Source organism: Carassius gibelio, chromosome B5 (genome assembly GCF_023724105.1).
Source record: "Carassius gibelio isolate Cgi1373 ecotype wild population from Czech Republic chromosome B5, carGib1.2-hapl.c, whole genome shotgun sequence".
Taxonomy (NCBI): Eukaryota; Metazoa; Chordata; class Actinopteri; order Cypriniformes; family Cyprinidae; genus Carassius; species Carassius gibelio.
Genome location: NC_068400.1, coordinates 37,799,361 through 37,813,588, shown reverse-complemented (window position 1 = coordinate 37,813,588; position 14,228 = coordinate 37,799,361). Strand labels below are relative to the sequence as shown.

General features: G+C 37.7%; 1 protein-coding gene across 5 annotated transcripts in view; it reads right to left on the bottom strand.

The window, feature by feature from the left end:
* emid1 (EMI domain containing 1) overlaps window positions 1-11,534 on the bottom strand; it is a 65,733-nt gene extending 54,199 nt beyond the window's left edge. For 4 of the 5 annotated variants that reach the window (XR_008153803.1, XM_052556010.1, XM_052556009.1 and 1 more), the window contains exons 1-2: window positions 10,924-11,533; window positions 113-226 (exon numbers count right to left, since the gene is read on the bottom strand). Coding sequence is in view for 4 of the 5 variants with exons in the window: in XM_052556010.1 (XP_052411970.1) it covers window positions 113-226; window positions 10,924-11,090 (281 nt within the window). In the remaining variant the exon portion in view is untranslated. Of the gene's footprint in view, window positions 1-112; window positions 227-10,923 lie in introns of all 5 variants that reach the window. The other variant, XM_052556011.1, reaches the window with a different exon arrangement.
* Between the last annotated feature and the right edge of the window lie 2,694 nt (window positions 11,535-14,228).

Here is a 14,228-nt window from a genome sequence, read left to right as displayed (position 1 = left end):
ATCCTTTTGGAACTGTGTCCTATAAGCTCTTGACCACTGAACAGGAAAATGCCATTAGATTTACTGCACAGCCATAAAACACTGAGTAAGTGCGTGTTGATAATAAACTCACCTTCCTCCATTGCATCCCTGAGGCCACCTGCAGGTCTGATAGACCCTCTGGAGAGTAGTGCCATTCTGCACCTGACAGGTCACTGTCTTAGTCACGGTCTGCGGACACCAGTTCCTAACAGAGAGACAAATATGAGAATCAGAGTAGAGCAATCCAACTGACCTCCATCCTGTACTGAATGGTTCTGATGACATAAGAATAATAACACCATAAAATGATCAAATCCAACTCCCACATACTGTAAAAGTGGTCAATGTTTTGTTGGATGGACGCCCGTACGTCAACAGTCTAACCATCTCCTTTGAAAACTCTTTATGATGTTTATGCAGATTAAATGATCCGTACCACCAGCAGGAGAGCATTGTCAGCTCTGTTTACTTCGCGGTCTTTCCCTAGCAATACACATCCACCCCTTTTTATTATTTCCGCAGCCCTACAAGCAGGTCAAGTCACGGAGGGGGATGATGTCCTGCGCGTGTGAGCATGTGGGCTGCTCATCCAGATTGAAGACAGCTTTTAGAAACTTGAGCCAAAAACCAGAGCAGAGGCAAAGTCTCCGGGAGAAAGACTGGTTCTTTTGTGCTGCTTTTATCAGGGCTTCACTTCACACAGCTGAAAAAGGCCAGAAACATTTAAGCCACTCGAGAGAGAGGAAAGAAAAGAAAAGAAAAAACAGCTTAACATGAGTGACTGCAGACAAAACCCCCAATTTATATTGTTTGACTGATTAAAAAAAAGTAATACAGGTCTAGAGAGAAAGAGAGTGTGAGAAAGAGAGTATAGATGTCATTAATTGTGATATATTATTGTGAACCTTGCCATTAAAAAAATCATTCAAAATATTTAAATTGAAATGCTAGATGGTGATGTGTTTTTCATTGTGCAATAGCCTACACAATAATGCAAGGCAGTTTGATTTTACACTGATATTTTGTAAATAAATATTAAAATATTTTACACTATTTTACTACAATATTGTTGCATTACTGGTGTACATTGTTGTACACTGTTAAAAAAAGTTACAGTATTTTAATAAATACAGTAAATATTAAAATTGTATTCCCTCAAGCTATTCATCAAAATACAAATTGACAAAGATTTGACAATGTTATACATTTCGGATCAATATCTGAGAAATTTCTGATCTATTATATGCAGAATGAGAAAAACTACATGCAATATCTGCAGTCCCAAACCAAAATTCAAACCCTGATTAAATATCAACCCCTTCGAATCCTTTTTCTCAATATAATATAACCATACAAATGTATCGATCGATATTCCCCCCACCTCTGTACATACATATAGATATGAAATCCTGACTGCCCTAAAAGCAGCTTTGTAACATAGAAACTCACTCAAGGTATGGTTTCAGTAATTATTCAGCAGAAAATGCACACAAGAGAAACAAGCCTGAGGGACAAAAGTCATCTGGAAAGTTTGCCACGGTATTTATTAAATGTGCCCTACATAATGTGGAACTTTCTAATTGGGAAGCCAGTGGCAAATCCAGCCCTGATGAGGAGCAGACCAGAGGCAGGACAGAGGAGAGGAGAGGAGAAGGGGAAAGTAACACAGAGAACCAAAACAAAGCTGCACGGCCCAAGCCCAGACTCTTTGCACATGCCAGAAGTCACAAAAGAAAGGAATGAACGTGGGTTTGAAGAGAAACACCAATCAGATCTCTCTCCCCTTGAGCTCCCTCATTCATTCATTTCAAGTCTTTTTACACAGAACGACTTGAAACAAAGAGCCATTGATAAGTTCACCTCAAACAGACCTTTGTATGAACCATTATGCCTCAAGTTGAGCAAACATAAGTCAAAGAGATGTGGAGCAGAATTCAAAGAGAGTTAATGCACGTGTAACATATGGAGGTCGTTATATCTACTATACTTCATTGGCTCAGCTTTGCACAGCTATGATCACACACCAGTAAAACAGGCCAGAGGGCCGTTACATGCTCAATAATCAGCATCAATCTGCCTAGATTACTGTAGATTGTCTGCATGTTGCATTGCGTGTGTGTAAAATTTTAGGGATTTTGTTGGAATTGTGACAGTGTTTTCAAGAACACATGACATGGCATGCCACAACAGCCAAAGAAATTAATTTTAATGATGCAATTTAATACTAGGTGTAGGTTAGAGCTAGTCTCTCTTAAATCTATAAATTATTTTTATTTAAAACACTTAAATATGATTATCTTTTACAAAAAAAGATATATATATATATTTATTGTAAATATAAATGGTTACTAAAATTGTTTGTGTACAAATTTAAAGCTTTATTGTTATTATTATTATTATTATTATTATTATTATTATATAACAAATAGTTCCAGTCTTTGTTCATGTTCATGTTTGAAGCCGTAATAAAATGTTGGGTCTGTAACCATTCTGCAAAACACTGATATAGAACTACATTTCTTGGCTTGGTGGAATTTTTTTTATTTGTTATCAATAAATCATAAATTAATACCTTTGTTGTTTATTTCATAAAACTTTGCGACCTGTAGTAACCATTGCCAAAGTAACTGTAAAATCATTCTAAACCATACATATACAGGTGCATCTCAATAAATTAGAATGCCATTGAAAAAGTTCTTTTATTTCAGTAATTCAACTCAAATTGTGAAACTTGTGCATTAAATAAATTCAGTGCACACAGAATTTAGAAGTAGTTTAAGTCTTTGGTTCTTTTAATTGTGATGATTTTGGCTCACAATTAACAAAAAACCCATCAATTCACTATCTTCTAGCCTTCAAAATGGTCTCTCAGTTTGGTTCACTAGGCTACACAATCAATGGGAAGACTGCTGATCTGACAGTTGTCCAGAAGACAATCATTGACACCCTTCACAAGGAAGGTAAGCCACAAACATTCATTACCAAAGAAGCTGGCTGTTCACAGAGTGCTGTATCCAAGTATGTTAACAGAAGGTTGAGTGGAAGGAAAATAGCCCAAGTTGCTTGAAGTCCAGTGTTAAGTTTCTAAGTCTGTGATGATTTGGGGTGCAATGTCATCTGTGATGATTTGGGGTGCAATGTCATCTGCTGGTGTTGGTCCATTGTCTTTTTTGAAAAGTCACTGCACTCGTTTACCAAGAAATTTTGGAGCACTTCATTCTCCCTTCTGCTGACCAGCTTTTTGAAGATGCCTATTTATTTTCCAGCAGGATTTGGCACCTGCCCACACTGCCATACTTTCCAGAAGGCCAACAATTCACTAAAAACACTTATGAAGTATTCTAATTTGTTGAGATAATGAATTGGTGGGTTTTTGTTAAATGTGAGCTAAAATCATCTAAAAGATGATCAACTAAATCAACTAAATCAACTAAAAGAACCAAAGTCTTAAACTACTTCAGTCTGTGTGCATTGAATTTATTTAATACACGCGTTTCACAACTTTTCCACAACATTCTAATTTATTGAGATGCACCTGTATTGCACATAATTACATATATTTATATAATGTATATGTTAAACAAATACATTTGCATAATATAAAAATTTATTAAATGTCTCATGTCTTATATATCGTGGAATTAAGATGTAACCAGAAGCAACATGGTGTCTACAATCTTCATGCACACACATTTACAGCTCTCACACGTACTGTGGCCCACAGAACCAGCCCTTAAATATTCCAGAAATGTCCAACGCCTATGAATTTTAGGTGGTTTCCATGCCCTGCTTGAGATGAAGGCCCAGGGACTCAGAGTCTGGAAAAAGAACTGGAGTGACCACAGGCTTATCCGGTCACTACCTGCCCAACTGCTCCAGCCCAGCCAACAAACACACACAGACTGGACACACAAACACGCAGGCCTGTCAGGCTACAGCTGAAGATCATGGAGCTATTTCTGTGATCTGCTTATTATTGAACCTAAAACCACAAATCATACCCTTGCCCTTCTCTAGGAAACACAGAAATGTACATCCAAACTCTACCATAAATGCAACCATACAAAAAAAAAATCACTCTACATAAAAACATAAGCAGGCCATTTTCCTACATCAACATACATTGTTGTAAACATTAAAATCAACAAAAATATACCAATACAATCAGAGAGCAATGATTGGTTGAGAAAAATCCAATGTAATTCAATGAAACAAAGTAAAATATGTATTTTATTATTATTATTATTATTATTGTAAAATGATGTTCTTCAAAGCCTGAAAACTCATCCAACAAAAACATCATCCTTTGTTTTTCAAAGAAGTAAAGTCTTATGGGTTTGCAATGACATGATGAGCAAATGACACCAGAATTGCATTTGTACAGTCACATCACCTCTGTCAACATGTAGATTCACTTTAGCAAAACTATTATATATAATTGCTTCCATATTTCACAGTGATTTCAGTTGCACTGAACCCCATCACACTGATTCTGTCCGTTCAGCATCATTTTAGCCTGCAAATCTGCTACATAAGTTGAATGGGCATAGAAATCAGCTGAATTCACTGGCAGTAGGAGGAAACGTCCAAGCAATGTAAAGATAGAGATCTAGAACGGCACAGTCATCAGAACACAGTTCCCACACTTCCCCATATCACAATGCCAGTCTGGTGAACAGGGTGATTTGTTCGAGTCCTTCACCCCCCTCTCCTCTCATCTGATCCTGACTTTATTTGGTACTTTCCCCAACTGTAACTTCAATAAGCTCCTCTACTCTAAAACACAAAACGACATAAAAACCATGCAAAATATCCTCTCAACTTTAAAACAGAACACAGTGCATAGCATTCTCTGGACCTTCATGGAAACATTCTGGACACAGCCCAGCTCCATATGAACTAATGAGAGGATTTATAGGGAACATACAGCACAAAAGCCTTTCAATGGGAAATGACCCCTTGCCCGCTTTCTGAACAGAGAGATAGAGGCGAAGGCAGCTAAAATCTGCCTTTGATCCAGATTTAAACCTCAGGGCAGGGAGAGACAGAGGGTTAAAAGAGGAGGAGCGGTACTTACAGACCATTATTCCTGTAATCTAACATCTCTCCATCACAAAGCATTTATGAGGGCTCATTATGCAACCCAGTGATAAAACTCACACTCTTATTCTCTCTATGATAACTATTATGGTCTGTAAAGAAAATTGAACAATTTAAAAAATGGTGCAGAATAAAGAATATAAGAATGTATGGTGTAAACTTTAGATTGACTGACAAACTTAATTGCAAAATTTGATAGCTCAACTGCTGTTGAATATAGGCCAATGTAGGCCCTCTGTTGAATGTAGGCTAACAAAAGCTCAAAGATATGGAAACAAAAACAAAAAAACAAACAAACACTTTCTTCTAAACCCTGGTCCTGGAGGAACCCCAACATTGCACATTTTACATATCTCCTTAATCAAACAGACATGCATTAGTAGAGACTAAAGCCCTATTCACATGGGATTATTATTACCTGGTGACCTCTAGTCATTTATTTAATAATTGCAGAGGTTGTCTTTGATCTTAATCCCATGCGAATCAGCCATGTCTGTAATTTGCAAAGTAAAAATTCCCCCGCAAATGACCTAACATATTTCGCAGAGGTCCTGTGATAATATTAGTCCCATCCCAATTGGCATCTCTGTAATTTGGCCTGGATTTGGCGGAGTCATATATAATCTTTTCAAGGTTTTTGTTTCCTTTGAGCCTTTGCATCTAAGAATGGAGGCTGCATTGGAGTGTTTTGATAGTATTTTGGGTGCTGCGTCATATTGCTACACAGGGGTTCTAGGACTTCATCCACAGCAGGGCTGAGCCCTCAGACAGACCACTAGATACAAAGATACAAATTACCTAAACTAATTGAAGAAAATATAAACAAATATCCATTAAAGCTAAAGAAGTTATTTAATTAAGAGCAGCGAGTGATTCTCTCTTTTTTTTTTTTTGTTTGATTAACATTATTAACATAAGAAATACTTGGGTCCATTATTTTAATACACATCCAATATTGTCTTAAAGGTACAGGTTGTAGGGGGGTAATTTCAAAATCACACAAGGTCCCCAGATAAAATTAATCCTGTTCGAATAGGGCTTAAGACAGGGTTTCTCAAATCTTGCCCTGTAGGGCCAATGAGCTGCAGTGTTTAGCTCCAATCCTAATCAAACTTACTTACCATTTTCTTATGATCCTGAAAACATTGATTAGCATGTTTGGGTGTGTTTGATTAGGGTCAGAGGGAAACTCTGCAGGAAAGTGGATTTCATGGGCAAGAATTTGAGGATCCCTGCTCTATGACCTGAGATAGGTGTCAGAGAGAGGAGACACACACAAAATGTTTAGTGTTGGGGTGCCCCCAGGACCAGGCTTGGGAACCACTGTTCTAAACTATAATTAATCCTAAACACACGCCGCCTTTAAAAAGATGGTGCACTAGAAATCACCACTGAGCCCCTCTACAATCCCTATAAAGAGTGCACTCTGAATTCAGCATCTGCTAAATGAGAACTTTTATACTTTTCTTTCTAAATGAATTGAAGCACAAGTAATTACAGCATCATATTTATTGGCCTTTTCAAAACAAATTGCAATGAAAGCTTCATTGACTTAAACACTGCTTCTAGCTTCACTGTGTCTCAGATATGTGGTAGGTAATACAAGTTCAAAGGCGTGAAAGCTTTCAACAGCCCAGCAATGCTACATTTCACTGGCATCAACATGCACTTGGCCAGCAGATCGAAAGACTGACTTTCTTCCTCACAAACACATATGGGACCAGAAACATAATAAATAACTCTGCAATGCACGCAGATCATAGCACAGACTGTAAGGGGGAGATAACTAAAATCAGAAAGGGATGGCAGGAATCACACAGAGCTGGAAATAGTGCAACTCAGCACGCAGTAAGCAGCAAGCAGCAAGCAAGCCAAGGCTATTAAATAAAAGCAGCACAACGCACACATGCATACAAACCAGAGGAAAGATCATGAAACTGTCTCGTTTTAGACAAAAGGAAAAGCAGTGCGCCTCATTTAAAGCATGAATGCTAGCTTTCAACACACAACGCATGAGACAACGCTGAGACGCAAATGTTGACTCCCGCAATGTAGCACAGACTACAAAGATTATTGACTCTGGAGGCAAATAAATTAAGTTTGAACAAGAAGACAATGGAAAGCTGTGGCAGCTGGACAGAAAGGGAGGAAAGAGAGCATTTCATCATCGGGTCAGTAATGAAGCCCTCCTGGGATGCACTGGGGGGTAAGATAACCCAATTAGGCGGCGTTCATGACGTCCAATGCTAGGCAAAACAGTGAGGGATGGATAAGATTAATGGGCTGCTGAAAGAAAGCATCAAAAAGTACTAAAAGAGAAAAAAGAAAGAAAGCATGACAAAGCAAAGCAGAAAAGAGCAGGGACCCCTTTTCTGTTCCTGCGATTTGCTCAAGAATGGTTCAAAGGACAGGTCAAAGGCCATGGTGAGAGACAGTCCTTCTCTAGGGTCAGATTTAAGGGCCGGCCTCACAGGATAAACAGCCCTGAAGCGGATGATATGGATGAGTGAGTGCACACACAGAAACACCCCACAGATCATGAAGATGATACTTTCCTATTTCCCGAAGTATCTCATTCTCTACACATTGAAACCGATTCCTTGATTGATTGATCTTGAGTTTCATGGTCTTCACGTGACAAAATGAGAGTGCTGCAGCATTTGTTTTCAGTTTAGAAGACCTTATTTTCCAAAAAAGGGACTTAATTCATGAAACAATCTTAAAAAATAAAATTCTTGTTAACTGACATTTTCTCTTTACTAATAAAATCCAGAGTATTTTGTATTTCACAATTTTTTTTTAGAAGTTTTAGTTTTCTTAAGATTATTCTGAAAACAAAACTTAACAAGAACCTCAATTCCTGAAAAGAATCAACGGAGAAAATAATTTTAATTGAGTTGAACAGTCTTCATACAATGACGCAACACCAAAGCCTGTCATTTTCTTCTTTAAAAAAGAAAATAGCTTAATACCTTGGGTATATTTTCAGGAATGTCATTTACAAACTGGCTAACATTTATCTTGACAATTTTTTTTACCTCTTTCATAATAAGATTTTTGTGAATCCACAGGACAATTACATTAAATTTGCAAATTAAAGCATGAATGAAAGTAATCAAAATTATAGCCATATATATAACAACTATTTCCTCCTCCTGCTTTAGAAGTATAGTGTACTCAAAATGCAGAGCAGAAAAACAAATACAGTAAACAAAATGCATCTAATGTGTATAACCCATGGAGCAATACTAAAGCATCAAAGAGTCCCTGCTTTCGTGGAGGCAGAATGAGGTAGAGGTGGAGGTATGTTGGTTGGTAATGATGGGTCAACAGTTAAAGGTCCCTCTGGGGCCCCCAAGTCTCACACTCCCACCCTGAGCGCTGCTCTCCAGGGCAATGAAGTCGAGCAGAACAGGAAATAGCTGCTGACTTAACCCCCAACTGCGCTCAGCTTCACCGGCCCCTAATTAGACAGATATTATTAAGGGGCTTTTCTCAGGACATTTACATTTCAGGCATTGTCTTGGCTATGTGCAAAATGGATTAGGTTAAAGGTTAGGATGTGGATCGGGGTTAATTATGATTTATGGCAAAACTTCATATGCCTGTTCAGCCTCTCTCTGTGATGCTTTAGAACGCAGGATAAACAGTCTCTCTGTGCTCTAGCGTGGGAAACTAAATTATGCAGGTATCTATACAGTACATTGTCATGTAGTTCTAACAGACATACAGTGAGATTCTGTGTAGCTGAACTACAGCATAAAGTCTACAGAACATAATGTGTAATCGAATATTTAAAGGATTAAAAGCATGTTTTACCTCTTTCAAAATTAGTGCACAATGCTAAGACCAGTTGTAGTCTGATTAACCTGTATAAGTGCTGGACAAATGCTACAAATACATTATGTAGGTCTATTAGTCAAGTTTATCCATTTTAGTCAAATTAAAGCATTTAATTAACATTTTAAAAATGAAAAATTATTATTTTAGTCATACTAAAGTATTATATACATATACATGCACTATCTATAATACATTTTATATTACTTATTATTATCTATTTTACATATATTTGTTATATATTTAAGAAATTAATGTTTCCAAATACAAATAATCGACATTTTAGTAATTACCAAAATAACCATATTTATTTATTTATTTACACTCACTCCCAAACACACATAAGGACATGTGTTTTGCCAGGTAACCTAAATGACTAGTTTACAAAAACAATTCATTTTTATAAATGAGGTTAGGAATAAATCGCTGCTTAAATGTAAAAAAGAAAGGCTGAACATGATTTACTATATAAACAAGTAAACTCAAAGCAGCTGCATCTTGAGTATTTCACACGGTTTAAAGTATAAACACAGACTGTGTTTTTTATATCTAAAGTTATATTGCACCTCTCAGTAAACAGTGCTGGCTATCCGAGGCATCTCAAGGCACCTCTACTCACTGCATCATCAGACAGCAGTGCAATAAACTTCCCTCTCAGTCTCACAGCATGTAGACGATGCAGCTGCATGTGTTTAGTAAACACCGTCTGTTTCATCAGTCTGTGCCTGACAGGAGAAGGGGGTGAGAGATCAAACCATCAGCACAGAGACCGAAGACGACTCAACACCTGCATACTTCAGAGACACCCAACATCCCACCCACAACAACTCTAAGCCATTTACCCAAACTGAGTAAATATTAACATGAAGATATGAGGATCAGATCAAGGCAATAAGCTGTGGTCACAGGTCAGTCAAGGTGATGAGGCCTGGACAGAAGTGGAGGACTTACATGTTGGATGATGTTTTGCCTAATTTCTAGCCTTGTTATGTCTCAAAAAAGTCTAATCAATCACATGCAATGCCAGCACTAGAGGAGGGACATGTATACTGAAAAAAAGAAAGAAAAAAAAAAACATACTGTTGATTATGTCTGATTTAGCATTTAAAAAAAAAAAAAAAACTTGCCTAAATATAACCCCGAAAGCAAGCAATGTACAAATCTTCCAAAGCTCTCTGTCCTAATGAATGAATGAGATGAAGTGTGAATAAGTCTGGACAGTGATGCCAATATATTTTACACATGTTTTGACTTAAACAAACCATGGACAAAGGTACAGACTGGAGAGGTGGGTGTTCCCCCATCTCAGGAAAGAGGAAACAGACTGTCAGACTCACAACAGGAGCATTAGGTGGAGAGCAGGGAAATCAGCAGTGAATTTAGGTAGAAGCACAAACTGAATAGAATTAATAGTTTATTCTAACAATATATCAGTTATTCATCTACAAAAAGCGACAGTTCGTATAGTTATCATTGAACTCTGCTGAGTTCTCTTTCAGAATCTTAAACTGGTATCTGTTTTGAAACATGCTGGTTTCTAACTGGTCCAAGCTGGTCATTAACTAACTGACCAGTTACAATATTTTAGAAACCAGTTTAACTATCTTAACCAGTGTTATTCTGGCCAATTAGTTACTGACCAACTAGAACCTACTGGGTTTTCACAAAGCTGAATTTTCAAACTGGGAATAGGCATATAGCAAATTCAACAAACATTGAAATATAAATTTACTTAAGTCGGCTCTTTATGCCCCTTGTTGAAATAGGCTTTCGTGTGAAAAATAACATAGGCTACTTTTCCCCTTGGAAATCTTTTACGTTTTTAACTGACTGGAAGCTATCAATAAAAAGTAGTTGAAGTGGACATAAATGGCAAACATTACTCAAAACAATGTTAACCGTCAACTGGCAACTTCTGCAGTTGTCCCACAGGATACATCTGTCATGTCATATAAACCTTACCTCTTTGACTGATCTTTGAGGAGTGCTGTCCCGGTCTGGTATTTGTAAACTCCGGGTCCCCACGTCCCCTGAACGCACGTCAGCCCCAGAATCAGCAGCAGGACCGTCCTCAGGAGGAAAGAGCTCCGGTGAACCGCGGACACCGAGCGCCCGTCACCCGCTCCCATTTCAGCCGCGTCAACTGTACGGAGACCCTAGTCAGTAAAATACCTCTTCTTATACTGTCTCGCTTATGTTCAAACTGTGACTAGAGGACAGATATACACTCGCAAAACTAATTTCTGTCTTGCCGTTTCTCTTACGAGAATTAAATTAATAAAAGTCTTGTTTCTGCGCACTGCTGTGTCTCAAATACGAGAGTTAAAGTTTCAGAGGATTGTCATCGGCAGACCCCGCCACAAATAAATCTCCTCACAAAGTTTGCTCGCAAACCGCAAGACAAGCGTTTCTTAGCAGCCACGCAACCGGTCCCGCCTCACTCCTCCATCTCCGTTTCTGTCTTTACGTTACGGTATATTTCTTGACTACATCAACACAATGGGCAAGAAAGCGGTTTTATAGTCGCCTTGAGTCCCACAGCCTGTGTAGGTTTTTTTTTTTCACCCAGCCCTGCTCCCTCTCCCTCTGTCCTCTCACACATGCAGCACTGCCCCTTCCCTGCTCTTCCCGTGAAAACTTTTACTCATAAAACATCAGAATTATACAAGTCTCATTTGAAAAATACAAAAAGAGCCATAAAGGCTTATAAGCACGACCACTTCTCACAAAAACGACAACTGTTTCTCCAGCAATCTCACTTCACCTGACTCCGACAGAGGTTCAGAAGCGATCTGAGCAATGTGCTCAAAATTACCAAGATACCAAAATGTACAATCAAAAGTCAATATGTTCTTGCAAGAAGAATGCTATCAATATTATTTTTTTAAAAAGTTAAAACTCTCTTTCATCATTTGTTTCATTTGCGTCTGTTTTTAGATCTCCCAACAAATATAAAGCAAAACATCTAAAACAAAGTTCATTCTTTAGGAGTATTTGCATAATATTTATTGTTAATGCACTGATTCCAAAGCAAATTAGCTATATATATATATATATATATATATATATATATATATATATATATATATATATATATATATATATATATATATATATATATATAAATCTGCATTTTCTATCCACTAATGAATTATTTACATTTTCACAGCAAGTAGAACATTTTGGGTTCCCCAAATGACATTTCAAAAAATTCTTAGAGTGCTTCAGTGTCTTATTTTTAATCCTGTATAATACTTTTCATACTAAAGATAATTCCAAATGGATTTAACAGTTAATCTAGAAAAAAATCTTATTTTTTTAGCCCCCCCCCCCCCCCCCCCCCCTAGTAACTCGGTGGACCCCCATTATAAATGATAAATAAACATAAGAAGTGCTAAAGCATTCTTTTCAGCATCGGTCTCGCCTCTTCACATGCTTACAATTCAGATGGCTTAATGAGTCATTCGACTGCCATAACATGAAAACCTCCTCCAGAAGACAAAGCACAGTCTAACGTCTGGATAGCATCCAGAACAGGGCAAGGGGAGAGAACAATACAGAACAAGAACCTCGGGAACACGGTTTACTTGAACCTCTCCTCTGCCTGGTGAAAAAGGAGAACTAAGGGGTTTCTGAAAACCGCAAAACTATGGTCCACGTCCAAGCTAAACACCTGGCTCAGCAGGCAGGACGGACTCCAGATCACTCATCTATATCTGAGGTCGAGGTGACTACGCTCGGTGGACCCCCCGACAGCCAGAGAAATAAGCAAAGCACGGAGAAGGGGCATCAATCACACGGGCCGCCAAGATCTGCAGGTGTTGAGGGGATGCCACTTGTCACAGTTTGACATGTTTGACTACAGTTTGACTAAAATAAAGGACAAAAATGAAGAATATGAGGTACTGACAATGGAAAGATTTTAGTGCATTATATTCTGTGTTTGACTGAATAGGCTTTATTCCTGCTGCCAGATTTGGTCAAAAAGAAGCAAGTAGGAAAGTTACAGTGAGGGGGTGTGCAACATTTCAGCACTTTAGGTTTAGTACGTCTGTGGCATTTAAAAAAGCAGCCATGCCAACCAGGCACTGAAGCATTTCAGGGTTAATATAAATCCCTGCTGTGGACGAAAGATCAAAATAATCTGGGCTTCAAAAGAAATTAAAAGTTAGGCCGGAAGTGGTAGGAGTCTTTGAATTAACAAATTCTCTTGATTCTCTGTCTTCATCAGTTTACTGAGAAATTAAAGCTTGTTGTGGCATAATAACAAAATGTAAAATGCAATCTTTTGCCCAGCTAAACTTTTAGTATATAAAAATTAAGATATTAAGAAATTACAGTCATTAACATTGTGATTTTCTGCAAAGTTGCTTTGTGCTATTAAGTGATTTTCAAATAAATTTGGCTGGACTTTGACTTGGCATTGAGATTTTAATAGCAATTTCAACATAGGGTTATAGTTAGAGATGTACGATAAAAATTCAAAAGCACCGCAATGAGAACAAAGTGTTCACATGATTTTAGTGTGAAAAAACACAAATTACTGGCTAATTATTTCTCTGAAAAGTTCTCTGATTTTCAAGTTCATCTCATTTTACAGCAATGTTGTTAAACACACTCTTTATAGCCTTGAATTGATTGTGTAAACTTTTAAAAGTGCCCCCAATGAATGTTCCTTGGACTCCTTGGTGCAAACATTGAGCACTTGTTGGCACTTTAAACATTCTGGATAAGGATTTGCTGAGAAGAGGGCACTTTATTCTAAACTTAGTGTTGGCAAAGCTGACTGTATGTTCTCTATGCTGTGTTGGTAAGACTTTGTCCCACTTAATTTGAAAGAATCACCTCACCTGGCCATAATTTATCTATTTTTAACAAGGAGAACAAAGAATCAGCCAGATTCAAGACAAAAAAAAAGAGGAGGAAAGGAAAAAGAAGGTGGAGATATCCCAGGTGGAAAAGTTCCTTTCTGCTCTATTTGATACAGATACATATTTCTCCACAAATGCTTGCTTTTTCTTGGGCAAACTTTGAGCTTTCAGAAGCAGGAAACATATATCAAGTTCTATAAGAATGGGTCAAATTCCTCTGGTGACCCACACGGTTATGTATGAAAAATGTGACATATGCCAAACCGAAGCATAAACATATGCAGATCGGACATGAAAAGACAAGCCTCTTAAATTTATGCTCTCATACCTATATCCTGTACGTATATACAGAACATAAGTTAGAATATGTCCGCCCTCAAACTGACTGATGTGCTT